Source organism: Tachyglossus aculeatus, chromosome 21 (assembly GCF_015852505.1).
Source record: "Tachyglossus aculeatus isolate mTacAcu1 chromosome 21, mTacAcu1.pri, whole genome shotgun sequence".
Lineage (NCBI taxonomy): Eukaryota > Metazoa > Chordata > Mammalia > Monotremata > Tachyglossidae > Tachyglossus > Tachyglossus aculeatus.
In genome coordinates this window covers 607,920-619,973 of record NC_052086.1, presented here as the reverse complement: position 1 = coordinate 619,973, position 12,054 = coordinate 607,920, and the positions used below count along the sequence as shown (strand labels likewise).

The 12,054-nt window shown below is 53.3% G+C and overlaps 1 protein-coding gene across 1 annotated transcript in view; it reads left to right on the top strand.

Moving 5' to 3' along the window:
• The first annotated feature begins 536 nt into the window (after positions 1-536).
• Positions 537-12,054, top strand: part of ZDHHC8 (zinc finger DHHC-type palmitoyltransferase 8) — a 36,118-nt gene continuing 24,600 nt past the window's right edge. Inside the window, 1 exon segment of the mRNA XM_038763533.1 lies at positions 537-682. Coding sequence (XP_038619461.1) covers positions 579-682 — 104 coding nt within the window. The 5' untranslated portion in view covers positions 537-578.

The following is a 12,054-nucleotide window of genomic DNA, read 5'->3' as shown; positions in this document are numbered from 1 at the left end:
AAGCGCTTAACAAATACCATTATTCCTCTTCTTATGGGGGTTAGCAGTGAGGGCCCACGCGGGCCAACCTGATGACTTCGCACCCCCCCAGGGCTCAGAACATAGTCAGAGCCTACGGATACCATCGTTCTTCTTCTTATAAAGGGGGTTAGCAGCGAGGGCCCACGTGGGCCAACCTGAGAGCAGAGTGAGCGCTTAGCAAACAGCCTTCTTCTCCTCCTTATGGGGGTCGAGGGCCCACGTGGGCCAACCTGATGAGCCCTTATCCCCGCAGCGCTTAGAGGACTGTGAGCGCCTGCTTGCCAAAAGGCACCGTCGCCCTTCCCCTCCCGGGGGTCCGCAGGGAGGGGGTGGGCCGAGGCCCCCGGCTAGCGGGGCTACCTTAAGGCTAGTGACGTCAGGGCTGCCTGGGCGGGATTTCCTGAGCGTGGGTCAGCTGTTTGCCATCCCCGGGCCTCCTGCTCCTCCTGCTCCTGCTCCTCCTGCTCCTCCTCCTCCTGCTCCTCCTCCCTCCGTCGGTCGGTCCGGCCTGGTCCCCCCCCGCCGGTGGCGTTAGCCCGGGATGTGCGGGCCACAGGATGCCCCATCGCAGCGGGCCCAGGTTTAAGCCGGTCAAGTACTTGCCCGTGGCCACCGCCGCCGCCCTGCTCGTCGGCTCCAGCACCCTGTTCTTCGTGTTCACGTGAGTGACCCCCGGCCCGGCCCACCCACGGGGACCCCCCCCCCTCCCTGTCCGTGTGTGTGTCTCTAGCTGGGTCTGTGTGGCCCTGTGTGTCTCTGTGTATGTGTTTCTGTCTGTGCGTCTCTGTGCTTCTGTCTGTGCCTGTTTGTGTGTGTGTGTGTCTGGCTCTGTGTTTCTGTGCGTGTCTGGGTGTGTGTCTGTCGGTGTGTTTCTGTGTGTGTCTGTCCCCGTGTGTGGGGCTCTCCATCTGTGCCTGTGTGTCTCTGTGTATGTTTCTGTGTGTCTGTGTGTGTGTTTCTGTCTGTGCCTGTTTGTGCGTCTCTGTGCTTCTGTCTGTGCCTGTTGGTGTGTGTGTCTGTCTCTGTGTTTCTGTGCGTGTCTGTGTGTGTCTCTGTGTCTGTCGGTGTGTTTCTGTGCGTGTCTGTGTGTGTCTCTGTGGCTGTCGGTGTGTGTCTGTGTGTGTCTCTGTGGCTGTCGGTGTGTTTCTGTGTGTGTCTGTCTGTGTTTCTGTGCGTGTCTGTGTGTGTCTGTGTGTCGGTGTGTGTCTGTGTGTGTCTGTGTCTGTCGGTGTGTTTCTGTGCGTGTCTGTGTGTGTCTCTGTGTCTGTCGGTGTGTTTCTGTGTGTGTCTGTGTGTGTCTCTGTGTCTGTCGGTGTGTTTCTCTGTGTGTGTCTCTGTGTCTGTCGGTGTGTTTCTGTGTGTGTCTGTCGGTGTGTTTCTGTGTGTGTCGGTCGGTGTGCTTCTGTGTGTGTGTCTGTCTGTCGGTGTGTTTCTGTGTGTGTGTCTCTGTGTCTGTCGGTGTGTTTCTGTGTGTGTGTGTCTCTGTGTCTGTCGGTGTGTTTCTGTGTGTGTCGGTCGGTGTGTTTCTGTGTGTGTCGGTCGGTGTGCTTCTGTGTGTGTGTCTGTCGGTGTGTTTCTGTGTGTGTGTCTCTGTGTCTGTCGGTGTGTTTCTGTGTGTGTCTGTGGCTGTCGGTGTGTTTCTGTGTGTGTCTGTGTGTGTCTGTGTGTGTCTCTGTGTCTGTCGGTGTGTTTCTGTGTGTGTCTGTGTCTGTCGGTGTGTTTCTCTGTGTGTGTCTCTGTGTCTGTCGGTGTGTTTCTGTGTGTGTCTGTCGGTGTGTTTCTGTGTGTGTCGGTCGGTGTGCTTCTGTGTGTGTGTTTGTCTGTCGGTGTGTTTCTGTGTGTGTGTCTCTGTGTCTGTCGGTGTGTTTCTGTGTGTGTCTGTGGCTGTCGGTGTGTTTCTGTGTGTGTCTGTGTGTGTTTCTGTGTGTCTTTGTGTGTGTTTCTGTGTGTCTGTGTGTGTGTGTGTGTGCCTGTCTGTGTGTGGGAGGGGGGCTCAGCGGTGTTGCCCCCCGATGATGACTTCCTCGGCCTCCGCCCCGGAGGACTGTCTCCCCCTTCTAGCCTGTGAGCCCGCCGTTGGGTAGGGACCGTCTCTAGATGTTGCCGACTTGGACTTCCCAAGCGCTTAGTACAGTGCCCTGCACACAGTAAGCGCTCAGTAAATACGACTGAATGAATGAATGAATGAATCCCCGACGGCCCCGGCGAGCCGTCGGGCCCGGTGGCCACCGGCCTGGCCGGAGGGCCCTGTGTGTGTGTGTGTGTGTGTGTGTGTGTGTGTGTGTGTGTGTGTGTGTGTGTGTGTGTGTGTCTGTGTGTGTGTGTGTGTCTGTGTCTCTCTGTGTCTGTGTGTGTGTGTGTGTGTGTCTGTCTGTGTGTGTCTGTGTGTGGGAGGGGGGCTCAGCGGTGATGCCCCCCGATGAGGGCACAGGCCAGGGACTGGTTAGCCGGTCCTTCCCCTGCCTCCGCCCCGGAGGACTGTCTCCCCCTCTACCAATCAATCAATCAATCAATGGTATTTATTGAGCGCTTACTGTGTGCAGAGCACTGGACTGAGCGCTTGGGAAGTACAAGTTGGCAACATAGAGAGACGGTCCCTACCCAACAGCGGGCTCACAGTCTAGTTATTAAGCGCTTACTCTGTACAAAGCACTGTTCTCACCTCTGGGGAGGTCACAAGGAGATCAGGTTGTCCTACGAGGGGGCTCACGGTCTTCATCCCCATTTTCCAGATGAGGGAACTGAGGCCCAGAGAAGTGAATTGACCGGTCCAAAGTCACACAGCTGACAATTGGCAGAGCTGGGATTCGAACCCATGACCCATGACTCCAAAGCCCACGTTCTTTCCACTGAGCCACGCTGCCTCCTGGGTGCAGAGCACTGGACTAAGCGCTTGGGAAGGCCAAGTCGGCGACAGAGACGGTCCCTGCCCAGCAACGGGCTCACAGTCTAGAAGTGCTCTGCACACAGTAAGCGCTCAATAAATACGATTCATTCATTCATTCAGTCATATTTATTGAGCACTTACTGTGTGCAGAGCACTGGACTAAGCGCTTGGGAAGTACAAGTTAGCAATATATAGAGACGATCCCTACCCAACAGCAGGCTCACACTCCACGATTGAATTCAGTCATATTTATTGAGCACCTCCTGGATACAGAGCACTGGACTAAACGCTTGGAAAGTCCAAGTCGGCAACAGAGACGGTCCCTGCCCAACAATGGGCTCGCAGTCTAGAAGTGCTGTGCACACAGTAAGCGCTCAATAAATACGATTGTGTGCAGAGCACTGGACTAAGCGCTTGGAAAGTCCAAGTTGGTGACAGAGATGGTCCCTGCCCAACAACGGGCTCACAGTCTAGAAGTGCTCTGCACACAGTAAGCGCTCAATAAATATGATTGAATGAATGAAGGGGGAAACAGACAGCAAAACAAAACATGTGGACATGCATTTATTCAGTCATATTTACTGAGCGCTTACTGGGTGCAGAGCACTGTACTAAGCACTTGGGAAGTCCAAGGCAGCGACAGAGACAGTCCCTGCCCAACAACGGGCTCACAGTCTAGAAGTGCTCTGCGCACAGTAAGTGCTCAATAAATACGATTGAATGAATGAATGAAGGGGGAAACAGCAAAACAAAACATGTGGACATTTATTTATTCAATCGTATTTACTGAGCGCTTACTGTGTGCAGAGCACTGTACTAAGCACTTGGGAAGTACAAGTTGGCAACATATAGCGACGGTCCCTACCCAACAATGGCCTCCCAGTCTAGAAGGGGGACACAGACAGCAAAACAAAGCATGTGGACATTTATTCATTCATTCAATTGTATTTATTGAGCGCCTGCTGGGTGCAGAGCACTGGACTAAGCGCTTGGGAAAGTCCAAGTCGGCAACGTATAGAGACGGTCCCTACCCAACAGCGGGCTCCCAGTCTAGAAGGGGGAGACGGACAACAAAACAAAACATGTGGACATTCATTCATTCAGTCGTATTTATTGAGTGGCTTATGGTGTGCAGAGCACTGTACTAAGCGCTTGGGAAGTCCAAGTTGGCAACATATAGAGACGGTCCCTACCTGACAACGGGCTCCCAGTCTAGAAGGGGGAGACGGACAACAAAACAAAACATGTGGACATTCATTCAGTCAGTCGTATTTATTGAGCGCTTACGGTGTGCAGAGCACTGGACTAAGCGCTTGGGAAGTCCAAGTTGGCAACGTAGAGAGACGGTCCCTACCCGACAACGGGCTCACAGGCTAGAAGGGGGAGATGGACAACGAAACAAAACATGGGGACAGGTGTTGGGGACAGGTGTCATCAATTCCCCCTGGTACCCCTGGTGACCCCCCCCTTAGGCCCTCTGGCCCCCTGACCTCCCCGCAAGGCAGTCTGGGATACTCCCTGCACTCCCTTTTTCCTCTCCTCCTCCCCATCCCCCCTGCCCTTCCTCCTTCCCCTCCCCACATCACCTGTATATAATAATAATAATAATAATAATAATAATGGCATTTATTAAGCGCTTACTATATGCCAAGCACTGTTCTAAGCGCTGGGGAGGTTACAAGGTGATCAGGTTGGCCCACGGGGGGCTCACGGTCTTCATCCCCGTTTTACGGATGAAATAACTGAGGCCCAGAGAAGTGAAGTGACTTGCCCAGAGTCACCCAGCTGACAAGTGGCGGAGCCGGGATTCGAACCCCTGACCTCTGACTCCAATGCCCAGGCTCTTTCCACTGAGCCACGCTGCTTCTCTGTATATGTCTGCACAGATTTATTACCCTATTTATTTTACTTGTACCTATTTGCTATTCTATTTTGTGAATGCGGTGCATTTAGCTTTAATTCTGTTTATTCTGATGACTTGACCCCTGTCCACATGTTTTATTTTCATTCATTCATTCATTCAATCGTATTTATTGAGCACTTACTGTGTGCAGAGCACTGTACTAAGCGCTTGGGAAGTCCAAGTTGGCAACATATAGAGACGGTCCCTATCCAACAGTGGGCTCACAGTCTAGAAGACTGTGTGACCTGAGAAGTCACCTAACTTCTGCACCTCTTTCATTCATTCAATCGTTTTTATTGAGCGCTTACTGTGTGCAGGGCACTGTACTAAGCGCTTGGGAAGTCCAAGTTGGCAACATACAGAGACGGTCCCTATCCAAGAGTGGGCTCCCAGTCTAGAAGACTGTGCGACCTGAGAAGTCACCTAACTTCTGCGCCTCAGTTTTTTCATCTGTAACATGGGGGCTCAGTACCTGTGTACTGTCTTAAACCGTGAGCCCCATGTAGGACCTGATTATTTTCTATGTACTGTTAGATTTAGGACATTGCTTGTCACATAGTAAGTGCTTAGCAAATGCCGTTATTTTTGTGATGGTGATTATGATAGAGTCATTCAATCGTATAGTACGTATTTACTATTCTATTTATTTTATTTTGTTAATATGTTTTGCTGTCTGTCCTCCCCTTCTAGACTGTGAGCCCACTGTTGGCTAGGGACCGTCTCTATATGTCGCCGGCTTGTACATCCGAAGCGCTTAGTCCAGCGCTCTGCACACAGTAAGCGCTCAATAAATACGATTGAATGAATGAATGAATGCAGAGCACTGTACTAAGTGCTTGGGAAGTCCAAGTTGGCTCAATAAATACGATTGAATGAATGACTGAATGGTGGGGTCCATCCGTCCATCCCTCTCCCTGACGGCCTGTTTTCGTGCCCATCTCTTGGAATCTGTTCAACTTCACCCGTGTCCATCCGTGACCGCCCAGTGCCGCGCCCGGCTGATACACGTTTAGGACGGAACACATGAGGCCGTACGTGTGTGGTCACGCTTGCCCGGGTGTAGATGCCCACGCAGGAGTGGTCCAGGCCTGGCGATCGCCGGTGGCCGGAGACGGACTGACCCTTCCCTGCCGGTGGCCGGGTGTCCGGCTCAGCGCTTAGAACAGTGCTTTGCACATAGTAAGCGCTTAATAAATGCCATTATTATTATTATTATTATTATTTGGGCCTCTTGGAAATGGGCCAGTGCGACCCCCACCGCGACCGGGGGTCGTCTTTGGTTGGAGTCTCCCGAAACCCATCCCGTTCTTACCCCCCACCCCCGGAAGCACTGAGCCCCACCTGGTTATCCTGGAGACCTCAGCGCTCAGCAGAATGCTCGCACGGAGCAGACGCTTAATAAATAGCGACGTTATTTAGCGCAGACACACAACTTGGGCCTTGTCCCCTCCTCCACCTCCGCCCCCCACCTCCACCCCCCCACCTACTCTTTCCCAGTGGGAATGGATTCCCGGAACTCAGCCACACCGCCACCCTCCAGCTCCCACGAGGGTCCCGGGTGGGAGTTTTACGTCTCTCTGCCCGTTGGCGTCTAGAAGCTGTTTCTCCGGTTTGGGGTCTTTGAGGGGTGGTACCTCTGTGTGTATGTGTGTGTATGTGTGTGCACCCTTAAAACCGAGCCCCAACAGAATTGGATTCCCCCTCTCCGCCCCGGTCCCCCTTCTCCCGTCCCGTTTGGGGGTCCCGCACCCCCTCTTTCCTTTTTCCCTTCCCGTGCCTAATTTCAGCACGCCCTGGGGGGCGGGCGGCCCAGTCGCGGGGTCCAGGGCGTAAAGGGAAAGGGCCAGACAGAGACGGTTTGGGATGTTTCTGCCTCAGATCTGGCCGGAGCCCGGGATAAGCGAGGCCGGAGCGGGTGTGAGCCCATCGGTGGTTCACCGCGTGCCCTCGGACCGCGTGAATCGTGTCTCGTTCCCACCCGTACGCTCTTCCCCAGCACTTACTACCGGGCTTTGCACGGCGTAAGTGCTTTAATACTACTACTGTTCTTTATAAGGGTATTCTGGGTCCCTAAAGCACCTGTATTGAGCCCCAGATTGAGGACGATAGCGTTTATTATTAGACACGGTCTCTGCCCTCCGTCTTCGGTGTGCAGAGCGTGGGACTGAGCACCGAGGAAAGGACAGTAGCGCTTGTAATAATAACGATGGCATTTATTAAGCTCTTACTATGTGCAAAGCACAGTTCTAAGCTCTGGGGAGATTACGAGGTGATCAGGTTGTCCCACGGGGGGCTCACAGTCTTCATCCCCGTTTTCCTGAGGAGGGAACTGAGGCCCAGAGAATAATAATAATAATAATGATGGCATTTGTTAAGCGCTTACTATGTGCAAAGCACTGTTCTAAATGCTGGGGGGATACAAGGTGATCAAGTTGTCCCATGTAGGGCTCACAGTCTTAATCCCCATTTTACAGATGAGGTAACTGAGGCTCAGAGAAGTTAAGCGACCTGCCCAAGGTCACACAGCAGACACGTGGCAGAGCCGGGATTTGAACCCCTGACCTCTGACTCCAAAGCCCGTGCTCTTTCCACTGAGCCGAGAAGTGAAGTGACTTGCCCAAAGTCACACTGCTGACAATCGGCTGAGCTGGGATTTGAACCCAGGACCTCCGACTCCAAAGCCCGGGCTCTTTTCCACTGAGCCACGCTGCTTCTCTAAGCTGCTTCGCTGCTTGTAGACACTATCCCTGCCCTCATGGAGCTTACGGTCAGTTTTGTGAGACGGACACTGAAATAAGTTTCAGAGAGGAGGAAACAGAAAAGGATAAAAATTGGTTCGTAAGCCGTACGGGGTTGGAGATGGATTAAACCCCCAAGTGTTTAGGGTGAGGCAGAGCTGCTGAAGTGGGACTTGAGGTGGGGAGATGAGAAATTAGGAGGGAAATATTACTCTGTTTATTTATTTATTAATTAATTTATTTATTTTATTTTTACATATTTATTCTGTTTTATTTTGTTAATATGTTTTGTTTTGTTCTCTGTCTCCCCCTTCTAGACCGTGAGCCCATTGTTGGGTAGGGACCGTCTCTAGATGTTGCCAACTTGTACTTCCCAAGTGCTTAGTACAGTGCTCTGCACAGAGTAGGCGCTCAGTAAATACAGTTGAACGAATGAATGAATGAAAAGCCCCGTGGAAGAGATGCTTTCTGCCTTCCTTCAAGGCCCTGCTGAGAGCTCACCTCCTCCAGGAGGCCTTCCCAGACTGAGCCCCTTCCTTCCTCTCCCCCTCACCCCCCTCTCCATCCCCCCATCTTATCTCCTTCCCTTCCCCACAGCACCTGTATATATGTATATGTTTGTACATATTTATTACTCTATTTATCTTGTACATATCTATTCTATTTATTTTTTGTTAGTATGTTTGGTTTTGTTCTCTGTCTCCCCCTTCTAGACTGTGAGCCCGCTGTTGGGTAGGGACTGTCTCTATGTGTTGCCGACTTGTACTTCCCAAGCGCTTAGTACAGTGCTCTGCACATAGTAAGTGCTCAATAAATACGATTGATTGATTGATTGATTGATTTCAGAAGGGCACTGGAGATGGAGAGAACAGTGCGGTCGGATGGGAAGGGGGAGGGAGTTGCAAGCCGGTGGACGGACGTGAAGAAAGGGTCCGTGAGAAAGAGGGAGACCCCCAGGGTTGACTTGGGAAGAGCGAAGTGTGCCAACTGGGATGCAGTGTGACGGGAATGAGGCTAGGTCAGGGAGAGAGGGGATTGAGGGCCTTAAAGCCGGTGCTGGGGGGGGTCTCTGCCTAATGCGGAGATGGCTGGAAAACCCCCGACTTTTGGTGTTTGAATGGGAAGACGGGCACGGAAATGGAAAAATTTTGGAAAAATGATCCGGGCAGCAAGGGGCAGTATGGACCCACCCCCAACCTCACAGAACTTACATACACATCTTTCAATTATATATTATAAATTACTTATTTATTCGTCTCAATGTCCATCTGCCCTCTAGATTGTGAGCACGTTATCAGCAGGGAACGCGACTGCTAGTTCTGTTGTATCGTGGTCTGCCAAGCGCTCAGTACAGTGCTCGGCACATCGTAAGTCCTCAACAAACGCGATTGATTAATAGTCGAGGTGGGAAATGACAAGTGCTTACTCCATTGTGGTGGCGGTTGGGATGGAGAAGGAGGGCGGATTCTGGAGGCGCTCATCAGCCGTAGTGCTTAGTACAGTGCCTGGGACAAAGAAAGTGCTTAAGAGCATTTTAAAAAAAAGGTAAAGCCTAAAAGATTTGGTGACTGATTTATGCGGGTTAAGGGAGAGACACGAGTCAAGGATAATGATGACGGAGTTTGCGAGGCAGGGAGACCTGTGATGTCAACGGTGATGGGAAAGTCAGGTGGAGGAGAGGGTTAAATGACGGAGTGTCTGGAAGCTGAGGTTGGCTTGAGGAAGAGGAGTTGTTGAAGATACGTGTGCAGGTGTGTGTGTGTTTGTGTGTCTGTGTGTTTCCAGCAGGTGTGTGTGTGTGTCAAGGGTGTGGGATGGTCCATCATGGATCACTGGGATGAGTTAGGGATGGAGGGGAGATTCAGGGGTGTGGATTGAGCCCACTGTTGGGTAGGGACTGTCTCTGTATGTTGCCAACTTGTACTTCCCAAGCGCTTAGTACAGTGCTCTGCACACAGTAAGCGCTCAATAAATACGATTGATTGATTGATTGATTGGTCCATGCCGGGTCACTGGGGGGGAGTCAGAGATGGGGAGGGGAGAGTCAGGAGCGTGGGATGACTGGTGTTGGGTCACTGGGGAGTCTCTGGGGTGTGGGTTGGCCGGTTCTGGGTCACTGCGGGCAGGAATCATCCCCCACGAGCCGCTGGGTCGTTCAGCCAGGTCGTAGCGAGGACTGCTCTCCCACCCGGCATCATTGCCTGGGAGAATAATAATAATGATGATGGCATTTATTAAGCGCTTACTACGTGCAAAGCACTGTTCCAGGGTGACCAGGTTGTCCCACGGGTGACCCACGGCCTTAATCCCCATTTTCCAGATGAGGGAACTGAAATACAGAGAGTGAAGTGACTTGCGCAAAGTCACACAGCTGACAGTTGGCGGAGCCGGGATTTGAACCCACGGCCTCTGACTCCCGAGCCCGGGCTCTTCCCACCGAGCCACGCTGCTTCTCTGGGACGACACGGAAAGTCGATTGTCCGGTCGTCCGTCCCCGGACTCCGCTCCGATAAACCCTCCGCGCCGCGGCCTCTCGCGGGAGGCCTTCACGATGCTTCTAGTCTAGGGAGGAGGCAGATGGGCCAACAGTAGTTATTTTCCAAATGAGGGAGCCGAAGGAACAACAAGGACGGATTAACTGAATAGGTAATTGAATATATAAGTTGTATCGCTCTCTATATGTGCATGAATCAGCACTGAGGATGGTTGAGGGCTACGGGAGGCTGTTCTGTTGAGACACAGTAAGCGCTCAATAAATACGATTGAATGAACGACTTGGGGGGTGTTGGGAGGCGATTGGGAAGGCTTCCTTGAGGAGGTGGGAGGGCCGCGTTGTGAAGGATCGGTGTCACTGAGGGGAGCGAGAGGTCAGAGGATCGAGAGTTAGGCTTGCGTGGAGGCCTTGTGGCGGGAGCACTCTGTCGGTCTCAGGGAGGACTGAGTGAGCACTGTGGTCAGTCCCCGGGAGGGGAGTGCGAGTATCGTAGCAGACCCTTGGAGGGTGGCGTGGACACCGTGTCTGCCCTGGGAAGGGCACCACAAACACCGTGTCAGTTCATCCACTCATTCAGTCGTATTTATTGAGCGCTTACTGTGTGCGGGGCACTGTACTAAGCGCTTGGGAAGTCCAAGTCGGGAACAGAGAGGCGGTCCCTACCCGACGACGGGCTCACGGTCTAGACGGGGGAGACGGACAACGAAACGTGTGTCAAGTCGTCCGAACACAGAAGTCGTCAGTCCTGGGGTGGGCACCGTGAGCACTGTGTCAGTCCCGAGGAGGAAGTTTGAGCACTTTCTCAGTCCCGGGAAGGGTGCCGTGAGCACTTTTTCGGTCCCGCAGAGTGTTCCGGGACCCCGGGGTGGAGTCGGTCACCCTGCTGCGGCCGGGCTCCGTCCCTCGGCCACCGGCGCGATTCAGTCATTCAGTCGTATTTATTGAGCGCTCGCTGTGGGCTCAAAGCCTGGTTGGTGGTGGTTTGGGAGCCCCCGTCTCTCTGGGCGGGTGGGAGAGCGTCTCCCCGGAGGGCAGAGTCCGGGGGGAGGGCGGCGATCGCGGTGGCTGATGGAAATTATAGTTGGTGGGTGGCTTCCCGGCTGCGGGATGTTGCCACCCTCCAGGTTTCTTTAGCCAGGCGTGGTCCTTGGCACCGGGCCCACTTGGCAAGGCCTTTCGGATCGGGTGCGGGTTGTCTCGTGTGTGCGAGGGGTACGCGTGGTGAATGTGTGCGGTGCTTGCGTCTCTGGGCCTCGGTTACCTCGTCTGTAAAATGGGGAATTGGGATCGCGAGCCCCACGTGTGACGGGGGGGACTGTGTCCAACCGCTGTGCTTCTATCCCCCCCAGCGCTTAGAACAGTGCCCGGCACGTAGTAAGCGCCTAACAGATGCCGTCGCTATTATTCTGCGGGTTGTGCTGGTGTGGGTGAGGGAAGCAGCGTGAGCCCGGGCTTTGGAGTCGGAGGTCATGGGTTCAAATCCCAGCTCCGCCACTTGTCCGCTGTGTGACTTTGGGCAAGTCACTTCACTTCTCTGGGCCTCAGTTCCCTCATCTGGAAAATGGGGATTAAGACCGTGAGCCCCCCGTCGGACAACCTAATCACCTTGTAACCTCCCCAGCGCTTAGAGCAGTGCTTGGCACATAGTAAGCACTTAACAAACGCCAGCGTATATATTACTCAGACTCCTGTGTTCTTCACTGAGCTGACCGGGCTCGTGACCAGACATTCCAGGCCCCCCCCCCACCAGATCCCTATCCAAGCGGATCCGGCTCCTGACCGGACATCCCAGACCCCTGTGATCCCAACCAAGCCGACCGGACCCCTGACCGGACTCCCCGGACCCCTGTGATCCTGACTAAGGTGGCCGGACTCCTGACCAGAGTCCTACGAGTCAATCAATCAATCAGTCGTATTTATTGAGCGCTTACTGTGTGCAGAGCACTGTACTAAGCGCTTGGGAAGTCCACGTTGGCAACATATAGAGACGGTCCCTACCCATCAGTGGGCT